Consider the following 13,899-nt stretch of genomic DNA (forward strand, 5'->3'; position numbering starts at 1 on the left):
GATTTTGATATCTCAAGTGACTGAGCTTTTAAAATCAAACTCTAACATAATCCTGAGGAAACTGCCAGGCTCACCAGCCAGCCTGAGGCTAGGCTGCTGAAGCAGCAATCTGTGGTGGGAACCTCACCAGCAGTTCTTGGGCAAGTTTCTTTCATTGACAGCATTACCACAAGTTGAGCTCAACAGTACTATATATGGCGAACCAATACATGTGTGTTGTTAGGGAAGAGTAGGGAGTGGAGCAAAGCAAACCAATGCTCTGTGCTGTCCCCCGCTGTCTGTGGGGTCATATTTATACTCCTTCATCAAGTGTCCTTTCACATGTTTGCTATAACCAAACATCCTTTCACCTGTGGGCCCCAGCAAAACAACATTTGACATAACCAACTTTCCAAAGAAACTAGGAGTTTCCACTTGAAGAATCTCCATGGGGAATCTGTAGAGGCTTGAGGCTTGAATTCGAGACCACAGTGTGAGCACTGAAGGAGAAAGGCGAGGTGGTTCTATAAACTTGTTCTCTGACTTTGTTAGCTCACCTCAGAGTGAAGCTAGTGTTCCTTGTCCAGTATAGTTGGCTAACTGGAAAAGGCTGTTTCTAGTCAGAGGAGACTGACTAGTCGTGAGTTCTGATTACTCGAGTCCCCACCTGGCTCCCAGAAAACAGCAGAGCAGCACTGTGCCCTGAACCCTTCTCTGACCATAAGTGAGCGCACTGCAGTGGAGGCCTGGAGCCCTGCGTTTACCAGTGGGATTTGATCTAGGTTCACACTTTCTCCATCAGCAAGTAAGCCAATCTTACCTGCAGTGTCTACAAGGATCTCCCCTCCCTGAGTTCTTTCAATCCAGGCAGCACTGAATTCAGAGCCTCAACTTACTGTCAGGGTACCAGAGCCTTAACACTCATCCATTTCTATGGAGATGTTTATCCTCTGATTTAGTGTGAGCATCTCTAGATGGGGTAGACTCCTGGTGTTACCACACAGGTTTCTAGCACCTCGTGGTACTTCTGTCTTTAGCACAGGGCTCCCAGGATTGCCTGCAGTTGATTGTGAGTCCAAGGAAGCAGAGCTAGATTGCTCACCTGCTATACCTATAGTGTACATTCTAATTTCTCTCTGGTGGACTCAGCCCAAACCTATTGCCCATCACCTGATACTGTTAAGAGGGACACTGAGGAAAAGCTGTCCACAAGGAAAAGAGATTTGTCAGTGTGTGATAGTGTGAGAGGCTTGGAGAGCCCTCCACTGAAATGGGCCTTCCCCATCAAGCCACGGGTCCCTCTGAAGATGTGAGTGAGATTCAAAGGTCTTGTGGAGCAGGGTGGAGGTAGTAGGGTGGCAAAAATCCTGATAAAGTCCCTTCATTTAGAATTCATCTGTCTGAAAGAGGAATCGGGGTATTTTGAAATTTGAGAAAGGCACAAACATTGTTTAGGGTCTCGTTTTTTGTTGTTGTTGTTGTTGTTGTTGTTGTGTTTATCCCTTTAATCTACTTTTGTCTTTGGTAGAAACGGTCTGTTAATCTTACGCTTGTGTTTCTAGTGACACGATATTACAGGTGGTTTATTGACTTAACCATAAGTAAGAAGCATGTAGTGACAAACATTTCTTTAAACAGCCTTGAGATTTCTGTGGTTCTTAGCAATGTCTCAGCAGGTCTCAGGCTCATGGCTCTTTACAACCGAGAATCTTCCTAGGTTTTAATAAGAACAGCCTGTTCTTACTATTATTTCCATTTTATAGCTCTACCTAGGAAAGTGATACTGGCTGCATTTAGGATGTGTTTAGTGTTAAGAGCATCGGGTTTGTGAGAAGGAGCTGACACAGTTACCCTCCAGAAGCTGGGTTTGGAAAGGGAGTCCTGACTGGGGATGGGGGATGGGAAGGATGGGGGGGGGGGAATTCCTACATACACTACATATTAACGTGTGTGTGTGTGTGTGTGTGTGTGTGTGTAACTAGCAATTATAGGAAAGAGGTCCTGAATTTGAGAAGGGGTGGGCTAGGGATATGGATGAGGAAGGGAAGGGGTAGAATAATGTAATTAGCAGTTCTCGTGTCTGAAGTTCTCAAAAATGAAACTTTATAGTTTGACAAGTATATACATATATTTGTTAATTTTATTTTCTTCTGAGAAGATGACTTACGTAGAGTCTGGAAGCCCAGAATCCACATAATGTTAAGGGACGGCAGCACATAAACTCCAGAGCTGAACTGGTGGGTATTTGAAGCTCCCTGGCCAGTTAACCAAACCAGTGAACTGAGGGCTCGGTGAGAGACCCTGTGTCCAAAGACCTACCCACCACTGACCTCAGTCCTCACAAATACATAACATACACCACAGAGAGAGGGGAGGGAGGAGAGAGAGGCTTTACAACGTCTTCTTGCAGGATCACTTTAGAACACAAAGCTCCCTGGTTAACATTGTCCAGCCCAGAAGTAAGTTATTTTAAACCTGTAACGGGGTCCTTTATGAATGAACCCTCCATAACACCTGCCTCACTGGCCAATAAGTTGCTTTTAAAAGCTAAAGTTAGAAGAGGTGGCTGAGCTGTTAAGAGTGCTTGCTGCTTCCTGCAGATGGCTCTTAAGTCCCCAGCACCCACATCAGGCAGCTCAAAGCCTCCTCTAACCCCATCTCCAGGGATTCCAACAGCTTCTGACTTCAATAGGAATCGGCATGCAACGACACGTACATAAATGTGGACACACATAAAAAATATTTTAGCAAGTCAGGTGCTCCCTGATCATCCATGTGAGTTTACCCCTCAAAATAATATTAACGATGACAATTTAATAGCATTACTGCCCAGACAGATAATATACATTAAGATGTTTATTGAAGCTTTTCCAAGGTTAATATTTCTCACCATTCCTCCAATATCCCTCTGCTTGCCCTGTCAAGAATTTAGCACTGGCCTGTTAGTAGAGCTGCACATTCTGCAGCATTCTAAAGCGAAACACCGGCGTCTACTCAGCCTTAAAGCGGAAGTGTGAGGGAAGTTGTTCAGCGCTCTCAGGAGTTTCCCGGCTCTCAGAGTGAATATGGTGGCGGTGAAGAGAGCTTCTCGTAGGCAGGCGGAGCGTTGGGAACCTGTGAGGAGGAGAGCAGAGAGGAGGAGAGTGGGCTTGGCAGTGGAGAGTGGTCTAGGGGCGGGGCTTGAGGCAAGGCAGTTTGCGTCGTCGCATTTATACTTCCGCTGTATACTGAAGCTTCTAACCATTCATACATATCTTTCACCCAGTGAAGTAATTGTTAAATTTTACCAGTGTCTATGTTGAGACGTTGGAGGGAAGAGAAAAAGAGAGATGAGGGTATTCCCAAAATCGAAAAGTGTGTTTATGCTCAGATCATTCGTCAGAATTTCCAATCGTAATGAAAGTCTGGGGTGGGGGGCAGCACCTGTGCCACCACAGCACACATGCAAAATTCACAGGACAGTGTGGGGGACCTGGTTCTCTCCTTTTACCAGGTAGGGCTCAGGGATCAACCTCAAAGTTGTCAGGTTTAGCAGCCCTGAGGCAACTTGCCTACCCATTGAATCCTGAGTATCACTCAACAAACACTCACCACACAGGACCCTGTTAGTTGTGTCTAAAAGCACATTTAGGACTAGGGGTGGGGTTAGGGGCAACTCAATGATAGACATCATTAAAAGATGGAGTCAAGAGAGACACATTGATCTACCAACTGAGCACAATGTGCCGGTCATTCAGCTAAGGCTCACAACAGTTCAAGGAAATGTTCTCAAGGGGAAAACTGAGACATAAAAAAGTCACGTGTCCTAGCTCACAACTAGGAAGTCATGGAGCTAAGATGCAAGCACGCCTGTCTGACTCCAGAACCAAAGCTGGGCATTACTTTGCTATGCTTAGTGTGCACCAGTGCTGTGCAGCAGGAATGCATGCAAGTCACATGCAGAATGTAAACGCCTAGTAGCTTTTACCACACTACCATGTTTCAAGTGTTTAATACATGTGGTTGTGGCTCAGCTCTCTAGGAGAAAATTCTCCCCTTGTCTCTTACATGTAGGAATCTCATTGACTGTAAAATCTAAGTATAAGAAGACACAGATTAAAATACATATTTTTCCCACATTTGTTTGTTTGTTTATAAAATATACAAAACAACAATTACCATTTTGACCTTAATGGGGGAGGAGCACACGTGTGGATTGATGCTAGGGCCTCATGCATGCAAAGCGAGTGCTCTGTCATTGAGCTAAGATACCAGCCCTAATTATAAGCATTATCGGTCAGTTAACAGTTTAGTGACAGTAAGTAGATTTAAGATTACACTTGAATAGAAATCAACTTTGTTTACTTGGACTGAAAGCAGCTGGCAAGAAAATGCCCGGATGCATGACCACCACCTACCACGGGCTGATGGGATTTCTCTTGAGAAGACAGTCGGCTGTCCTGATGATCAGGACTCTCACATGAGCATCTTTCCCTTGGGGTATTTTGAATACCAGTATGACGCCTTTTGTCCTGAAATATAAAGTCATAAGAATGAATAGCAATAATGATGACAGTCTACTGAAGAAAAGAAAAAGGAAACAATGCTTTAAAAATTACCATTAGGGCTGGAGAAATGGCCCAGTGGTTAAGAGCACTGGCTACTCCACCTGAGTAGCCAGGTTCCATTCCTAGCCCCCACAGTGCAGTTCATAACTGTCTGTAACTTCAATTTCAAGTGATCCTATGCTCCACACAGACACGCATGCAGGCAAAACACCAGTACACACAAAATGAAATTAAAATTTTAAAAACATATACATGTGAAAATGGGCATTAAGCTAGCTGCTTCCACTTACTAGCCAGGCATCCTCACAACACTTCCTTACTCTTCATTCCAGTCCTGAGATCTGTAGTAGCAAGATGATGCAGCCCACTTTTCAGAGTTGTCAGGACGGACTAAAGTGCCTGGCACCACACTGTCACTAACTGGGGAGCCTGGAAGAGGAGACTGGATCTACAAAGTGAACAGTTCGTGAAATTATCCTTCAGAAATGAGGTGGCCGCGAGAGACACCTCACTGGTGACGAGCTTTCGCTGTTCTTGCAAAGGACCTGGATTCCCAGTTCCCAGTACTGGTACTGTGCCTCACTCCTGCCTAACACTCCAGTTCCAGGGGATCCTGGCTTCTTCTGGCTTCTGCATTTCATAGATACATGCAGACACTCATAGACATCATAGGGAATAGAATCTTTAAAAAATAAATAAATAAGATGGGCTGGAGAGATGGCTTAGCGGTTAAGAGCACTAACTGCTCTGCCAGAGGGCCTGAGTTCAAATCCCAGCAACCACATGGTGGCTCATAACCTTCTGTAATGGGATCCAATGCCCTCTTCTGGTGTGTATCTAAAGATAGCTGCAGTGTACTCGTATACATAAAATGAATAAATAATTCTTTAAAAGATAAGATAAAGAAGAAAGCTAGGATTGATGCTATACTTGAATAATTCCAGCACCAGGAAAGCCAAAGCAAGAGGACCATTACTTTGAGGCTACAGAATAAGAACTCCCTCAGAAAAGAAAAAAAGAAATGAAGAATGAAGCCAACTTGTAAGCCGAGCAAATCATTTACACCTCGAGTTGGTTTTAGTATTTTAGCACAGCAATAGAAAACAGCTAAGACATAATAGTTACTGCACCGTGTCACATAATAAGCCACCATGTGGGTGCTGGGAACTGAACCTGGGTCCTCTGGAAGAGCAGCCAGTGCACTTACCTGCTGAGCCACCCCTCCTATCCAGTGGCTTGCTGGCCTCAAAACGCCCAGACTTTGTCTTGGAACCTATACAAACGTTCAGGTTTTTAAGGCTCCATTCCTAATGTAAGAGCTATAGCAAGTTAGCATGTGGTCCTTACATCATGACCAATAGATAGATGGATGGATAGATGAGGGAAGATTTTCAGTGGTGCACCTTATGCGGTGGGGAGGATGGTTTTCTCCTCCTGGTGTGATTATCAGTAAGATGTTGGATACCATGGGCTACTTAGTGTGATAGAGACAGAAGAATCTGGCAGGGACCCAACCCAGCAAGGAAGAATATTTGCCACCCAGACTGACAAGCTGACTTTGATCCCAAACCACCACAAGATAGGAGAGAAACAACGCGGCATGCACACACACACATGCACATATATTCACGGGCATCCCCACTCTCCACACCCGTACCATGACAAGTCACACACATCCACATCCATCCACGGGCATCCCCAGAAGTTCAGAGGAAGGATCAGACCCTTCAGGGGACCGTTACCCACCATCAAGGTTCTGTATCCACTTCGTCTTCTACAGTACCAGCAGCCGACAAGCAGTGCAATCCCCAGGACCACGATCAGGATGCCGATCCCTGCAGCCCTGGACGAGGAGATAGGCATGTCCAACAGAGCTCAGAAACATCGTTCCAGACTTGGACGAGACAGCAACCAACCTTCTCCCTTTTCGTGATCCAGGAAAACATCTTCTAGTCTCCAGTTTGTGAGTCTTCGCACTGGGCACCTGACCAGACCTACAGCGCCACCATCCAAGGACAGGACCTAGTTTAGGAGCCTTTAGCACATCCAAGTCCCAAGCATAAGAGCTGCCCTGGCATCTGACCTTCGTGTGGACAGTTTACTTACTGAAGTAGAGTGATCTTTTCCTCTGAACGTGGCTTATTTAAAGCATTTTTTTTTCCAACTCAATTCAGATTAAAAGAAACAGAAATGAACACTCTGAACCAGTGGCTGTGCTCACCAATTTTTGATAATTCTCATAATAATCTGCAGCGTAGATACCATTTATTATCTCTATTTCACAGAGGAAGAAATAAACTTAGAGGGCTTGCCCAGCAGAACTATCACAAGTCTGAGCCAGGGTTTGAACCCGAGGCTATCCCTGCTCCTAACTCTGCTCTGCTCTGATCCCCCGTGGCACCGACAGAGGAGTCTGAGCTGGACCTGGTGCACTTACCTATGCATCTGGCCCTGAGCATCAGGACACGGTTTTGAGGCTCTAAGCCAGCCACTTCTGCACTGCGTCCAGAGACCCGTGGGAAGCGTTGCAGTTGTCGCAAAAGCCTCAGGAACAGAGCTTGGCATGTGTATTCCTGCACGGCCCTGCCAGGCAGATGCTCATCTACAGTGCTCAGCACTGAGGACCAGACACTATGTGACCATGAACTTGCTCAGACATGCTCTGCAGAGCCAGGTGGTGCATACTAGATTGAGTGGCTGCAGGGTGCGGGGAGGGAGTTCTGCCAGGAACGCCGACCTCCATCTCAAGGTGTCAAGCGATCAAGCATGTCCTGTCCAACTCCAAATGGGATGGAGAGACCTGGAGGATGGCCTTTCCAGGGGAAGCTCTGCCCTGATAGTGTAGGACCATCCCTTACAGTAGCTGCAAAGGCCCGGGGAATCTTGGTAGAGCTACAAACTGCATCATGGTCCAAGCGCCCAGATCCCAGGCACTGGGACCTTCTCTCAACACCGGTTTGTGCCAGGCACTGTGCAGCAGTCCTCTGAGCTAAGGATAGTTCGTTTTACAGCTGCTGTCAGGCTTACAAGATGCTCAAGGCTGCACAGCCAGCATGTAGACGAACCAGCAGAGTAAGTGGCCCTAGACAGCCGCAATGGGAGTGCTACGATTCAGGCCAGACCTACGTCCTCTGTCCTTTCCTGGAAGAACCGTCTTCTAAGATAAAACTGTCACAAAAAGTGTTCACTGGCTCTCTTGACTGAAGGCATCTGACATAATTCCCAGCAGGCTCTTGCTCTAAGCTCACCCTGCACTCTCTCTTTGAGCATCTTGACACAGACGGCTCTGTTCTACCTCTTTATGCACAGTCATCTTTTACTGAGAACACACACACACAAGTGATTGAAAGCTTAAAACATCAAAGAATGCCAGACATGCCAGAGGAAGCTGCTGCCTGGCCTTGCAAGACTCCTCAGTCACCCAGATACCTTGGGGGGTGGTCACATGAGGCACCATTAAAGTACAGACCCTGGGGCCCCACTCCTGGTCTAAACTGACTCCTCTTGGAGGCAGCACCTAGGAATCTTGAGTTTAGGCAAGCTCCCAGGATGCCTTATCGCCATACATGTAAGAGTCCCTGTCTACTGAGGCTTCAGAGGGAGCTAACAGCCAATAGGGGGGTAGCCCCTTTTGACTGGCTATGGGAACTCACTTTATATTACTCTTCCTCATACCACTGGCAGATTTCAATGGAGGAGAAATATCCTCCGAGAATCTCAGAGATGTATTGCTTCAATGCAGATGCTTCAGTGCAGAGGCCTCTGCTCCCCGCTACATCTGACCCTCCTGTTTAAACAGGGCAGCCAGATGACTGAGCACCTGTCAGGATGAATCCTGATATTGACGGCCTTGTGCAGTGATTTTTCTTGTAGTCTTCACTGGTCTCTTTCATTACCTTGCTGAAAATCATGTACCATGCTTCAAGTACTGGACAACCTTCATGGACTGAGGTAAAAAAGTGTCACTGCCCTGTGCTGGGGCCTCTGGTGATGCTGATGGACACCATGGCAGACTGAACGGGAGTTTTTCTCCTGCTGGAACCAAGGAGCTCTCCTATCCTCTCAGGGAAGACACCAGAGTACTCGCTGCCCCTGAGTAAGGACTTTGGTCAAGGTGTACAAAAGAAAACACAAGCCTTCAGTGAAGGGGTTAGATGATGATGATGGTGAAGATGATGATGATGGAGAAGAAGGAGGAGGAGGAGGAGAAGGAGGAGAAAGAAGAAGAAGAAGAAGAAGAAGAAGAAGAAGAAGAAGAAGAAGAAGAAGAAGAAGAAGAAGAAGAAGAAGAATTTGTGTGTGTGTGTGTGTGATGTATATGATGGTACTAAGTCACAGGTGTCCTTCGTAAACTGTTGTCTCCAACCCCAAACCCACTTTCCTATGCCCTGCTCTGGGCGCTGGCACTGGACTCTGAAAATCCAATGACTTTTTTGCCAGTGTGCCCCTACAGAGAGTGTGTGGAGTCTCTTCAGAGTCTGCCTGCCACTCTGTTAAGCATCACCTCACAGCAGCTCTTCACACGGTTAGCTGTGGGAGCCACTACCGCCTTCACCCACTGAGACCGGAGCTGTACACCACACAGGAAGACTCAGCTTTCAGCCTACTGAGCTGACAAGGCCTGCCTCTAGCTTCCAGCTTGGCAGTTGGAGATACTGTCTCACCTCCCTGTGGATGAGATTGTGCAAATATTTGCCATCTTTAACCCACCAGCTTAGTGCTCCATAGGCAAACAGGCTCTCATGACTGAAGGCCTGTATTAAATCCCAACATCACCACATCCAGGGGCACACCTCATAGTTTCTCTAAGCTGTTCCCACCCACATACAACACAGCAGACAAATATGGGCGTCATGATGTGGGGGGTAGCAGAAAACAGTGGCCCCAGTCTTCCCTTGGTTTCTCACTTTCTGATGTGGAAACACAAAGAAGGTGGTGTCGCATCCTCACTTAGACAGAGGTGATGTGCAGGGGTGACAGAGAAAGAAGGGAACTGACTGACTAAGACTCCTAGACTACTGAGTGAGAGAGAACAAAAACTCCAGTTTAAGGGTCTGTGGCATCAGCCTAAAGATGCGTAAACAATGCATTATACAATGTATCTCCCACCTAAATGGAATGTTGTGGAGACAATTTGCTACAATGTATCACTTCCCCCACCTCCCCAACTGGCTATGCTGTGGCGTGGGAAATCCCCTGGGAAGTGCTCCCAGCTGGACTGCATTGATGATTGCTTGTTTGCTGCCTGACCTGTGTAATCTCAGTAAGATTTTCCAGCAACTCTTTCTACAGGGGAACAGATCTGCAGGGGTTCTGAGCTGACTGCTAAAAGACTGTCTAAAACAGAGGTGCTCAACCTGTGGGTCACTCCCCTGGCCCCCTACCCCAGGAGATTTCCACAGAGATCATGTATCAGATATCCTGCATATCAGATATTTACATTATAATTCATAACACTATCAAATTTACAGTTATAAAGTAGCAATGGGAATAAGTTTATGGTTGGGGATCACCACAACCTGAGGAACTAATAGAGTCGCAGCATTAGGAAGTTGAGAACACGGAACTAAATGAAAGCCTGTCTGGAGTCCCTGCTCAGGTTCAGCTCCGACCACACCCTTTCCACTCCTAGGACTTGCAAAGGGTGTCCCTAGGTCCCCTAAGGGCACTTACAGGTGCCAGAATGACTCCCTGCCTAACTCTCCCACTGGACTCTAGACCTTTTCAGAGATATAGAACGGTATCTCCCGATGAAGTGCTTAGTTCTTAGAAGTAATAATCGCATAAATACTTCTTACTAATTAACTCAGAAGCTCAAACACCTTTCTGTAGGATGGAGCTCTCAAGCAATAGTCATGGCCGCCATCTTCAGCCTGGAGTCTGCATGCAGCCTGAGACCTACACCCATGCCCCTCATCCACGCTGGCTCTTTAGCAACTTAACTCTGTCTACAAAGCACCTGCAGGAGTCTTGAGAGGAATTGGTGAATAGGCTTGAGGAAGAAGGTATCTGAGTCCTGGACATATTTTCCCAACTTGGGAACCAACAACCAAGGCCCAAAAAATGTGGACAAAAACAGTAATATCTAACTTTTCTCACTTGTTCCTCCCCACCTGTTTGGCCCCAGAGAACTGTGAGTTAGACCACTGTAGGACCTCCAGGACTCCCCTTAATGGCAGTGGTTTTATTCTTTGGGGAGATTAATGCTTGAGAAAGTTACAGATAGGCATGCACATGTGGAAGTCAGTTGGCCGTGTCTGCAAATGGCAAATTGGAAATCCCAAAAAGTTTGCTTTGTAACTTACTCTTCAGCAGTGACATAGGAGTGGCTGTGCCCCTTCCTGGGATAACCAAAGTGAATGTCATCTCGGGGCATCGTGTGGACTCAGCACAGGACACCTAAAGGAAGGGCACATAGGGATTGCTTAGTGTATCCAAAACATCAACACTCATCTCACAGAGATGACACACAGAGACTGTTCCCAGGATAGGTATCAGCTAGCTAGCACCCCTGTGTCCTCCCTGTGGGGATTCACATATCATCTTGTTAATTCCAAGAGCTTTCAGATTAGCTCAGGCTCTGACACCCTCTACCTTCTGGAAAACTAAATTCTAAGAAGAGACTGCTAAGGAAACAACGTTTAAAACTGAGTTATCGCAGGGACGTGTCTTCTCTGGCCTTCAGCTTGATTCGATGATAAACTCCTGAGAGGATTTTAGCCATTCCATCTTGACCTAGCGCATCAGTCTGTAAGAGGTGGGGCTGAAGGGATGATTCAGTGGGGAAAGGTGTTTGTACGTGAGTCTGGCAACCTCACTTAGCTGAGTGTGAGCCCCAGAACCCTGGTGAAAGTGGGAGAAGGCCCCATGGCATCATTAATAGTCCCACATGTGCACTGTAACAAGTGCACACACACACACAGTAATAATAAATTAACACATAATAATAATAATAAATAGTAAATAATAATAATAGAATAATAAATGTAAAAATAAAACAATAAAAGAAGCTGAGCAGAGGTGACACACATCTTTAATCCCAGCACTGGAGAAGCAGAGGCAGGTGAATCTCTGTGAGTTTGAAGCCAGCCTGGTCTACAGAGCAAGTTCCAGGACAGTCAGGGCTACACAGACACCCTGTCTCAAAAAACAAAAACAAAAACAAAACAACACATGCGCATGTCACACACACACACACACACACACAGAAGCCAAAAACAATATGCCTTATTTTTTTCCAAAATTACCACTGTTATCAATCACAGAGAGAGAGAGAGAGAGAGAGAGAGAGAGAGAGAGAGAGAGAGAGAGAGAGAAGCAAAAAATATGCCTTATTTTTTTCCAAAATTACCACTGTTATCAATCTCTGGCAGAGCAGAAGCTTGCAGTGTTTAATGAGCAGTGTCTCCCAGAGTACCCCAGCCCAAGCCTGACCAGGTGTATAGGCCACATCTTCCAAAGCCACTTTTGCACAAGGGACCCTGTTCTTGTTGGCCAAGTCCACATCACCCAAGACAGACTGAGGAAGCCGGGACCTCCTTTCGTCTAGTACCTTCTTCCCCCTCCAGTTCAGTTTCTGTTTCTGTCTATCCAGGTCTCACGGCGAGAAATTAAAAGCTTTTTTTATAGACAGAGTTTCACTGCACTGCTCTGGCTGTCTTAGAATGAAATATGTAGACTAGGCTGGCCTTAAATTTGTATAGACCTGTGTGCCCCTGCTTTCCAAGTCCTGGAATTAATTAAAGGTGTGTGCCACTATACGCAAACCAAACACCCAAAATGTGCATAAATGAATAATAACAAGAATCTCATGGACTACAGTGACTATAACTACTGTGAGCTTAATAAAAGACAATAACAGAAGCTTCATCCCTTGTCATTATGATCAGGTTTTTGCCTTTTTTAAAATTACTGCTATTATAAATGTTAAGGGTCAACCCGCACGGAAGTTCATTAATTAGCTCCAATGTGAAGAACAGGGATAATGGGAGGGCAAAATCAGGATTTCCTTGAGCCCAGAAGGTGACTCCTTTCCACGGGGGCATTTTGCATGTAATTTGCCCTTCCCAGGTGTAAGAAGGAAACTACAGTTGAACTCTGGAGATCACCTCCGATGGGGAGTGTAAGGTGAGCCCTGCGTTGACAGACAAGAGACTCAATTAACTCTGCATTAATTGTCTCTGTGGGTGTCTACCTCAAGCTCAGAGCCTCTGCCAACAGTTACAGGATACGTGTACCTCACCCCAGTGAAGCCAACAGAAGTCCCTTTGGGTGACAGACTAAATGTAGTGCACAGGGGTTCCTGTCACCCCACCCCACACGTCGATATTCTTGGCAATCTTGGAGGAATGAGGAAGAGTCTAAGAGACTCCAAAGGTTAGACCAAGCCCTGTTCTGGAAGAACAGGACAGTGTACAGTTAACAAGAAGCCGGTGTTCTTACCTTCCCCGAGGAACACTTCTTCCTGCTGTCTGGCTGTGTGTATGTGAAGACGGCTTCTCTGGCTGTTAATCTTAAAAAAAAAATAATTTTTTTTTCCGTTCTTGATCTTGAGTCTCATGATAGTCATGCGTTTTGGATTCCTAATGGGTTGTCTGTGATTGCTTATTTGGCATGAAAGAAACCAACTTCATTCTACCCTTTAAAAAAAAGAAAGAAAGAAAGAAAAAGAACAGAGCCCTTGATGGCTTGTGCTTTCCCCAGTCCCAACACTTTGCCCCAGGCAAGCCATTCCTCTTTAAGTTGCCAGGTAAATTACAGGGTACCCAGTTAAGCTTACATTTCAGATAAACAAGTATTTTTATCATGTGTCTAATGTAATACTTCTACTACAAAAATTCCTCTGGCTGTGGAATGCTCAGCTCTAAGTGCAACTTGAGTGTCACATGTCACATGTCACATCTCCTCCATGCCAGGCTCTGGGCTCTTTCAGGAGGAGGAGGGTGTAGTAGTCAGAGGGGGTGGCTGCCTTCAAGGAGACACAGCAGGGCGGTGGCACATAGAAACTCACAGCAGTTGGGACACCATGCTCAAGACCTACTTAAGGTCAAAAACACACAGCCCCTCCCCCAGCCGTGGAGCTGTTTGATAGATGCTAGAAGAGAGAGTGAGTTTTCTTTGGTGGTGTGACCACATTCCAGGGCAGGCCCCACTCCTGAGAGTAGGTTGGCAACACAAACTGTACTTCAAGAGTGAAGGAGAAGAGAAAGAGGAGGATGGAAGAGGAGGAAAGTGAGGAGGAGAGGGAAGATGAGGAGGGGGAAGATGAGGATGAGGGAGAAGTTGAGGAGGAGGGGGAAGATGAGGAAGAGGGGAGGAAGGGGAAGATAAGGAGGAGGGGGAAGATGAGGAGGAGGGGGAAGATGAGGAGGAG

At 46.3% G+C, this 13,899-nt stretch overlaps 1 protein-coding gene across 1 annotated transcript; it reads right to left on the minus strand.

Annotated features, from left to right (window-relative positions):
- Nucleotides 1-2,741: 2,741 nt before the first annotated feature.
- On the minus strand, nucleotides 2,742-13,249 carry Mlana (melan-A). Its single transcript, XM_021152573.2, has 5 exons — nucleotides 12,969-13,249; nucleotides 10,832-10,925; nucleotides 6,273-6,369; nucleotides 4,377-4,490; nucleotides 2,742-3,093 (listed from the first exon to the last, which is right to left on the minus strand). Exons 2-5 carry the CDS (start codon nucleotides 10,900-10,902, stop codon nucleotides 3,034-3,036), a joined length of 342 nt encoding a protein of 113 aa, XP_021008232.1. The 5' UTR covers nucleotides 10,903-10,925; nucleotides 12,969-13,249; the 3' UTR covers nucleotides 2,742-3,033.
- Between the last annotated feature and the right edge of the window lie 650 nt (nucleotides 13,250-13,899).

Source organism: Mus caroli, unplaced genomic scaffold, assembly GCF_978045245.1.
Source record: "Mus caroli unplaced genomic scaffold, Mus_caroli_1 scaffold_20, whole genome shotgun sequence".
Lineage (NCBI taxonomy): Eukaryota > Metazoa > Chordata > Mammalia > Rodentia > Muridae > Mus > Mus caroli.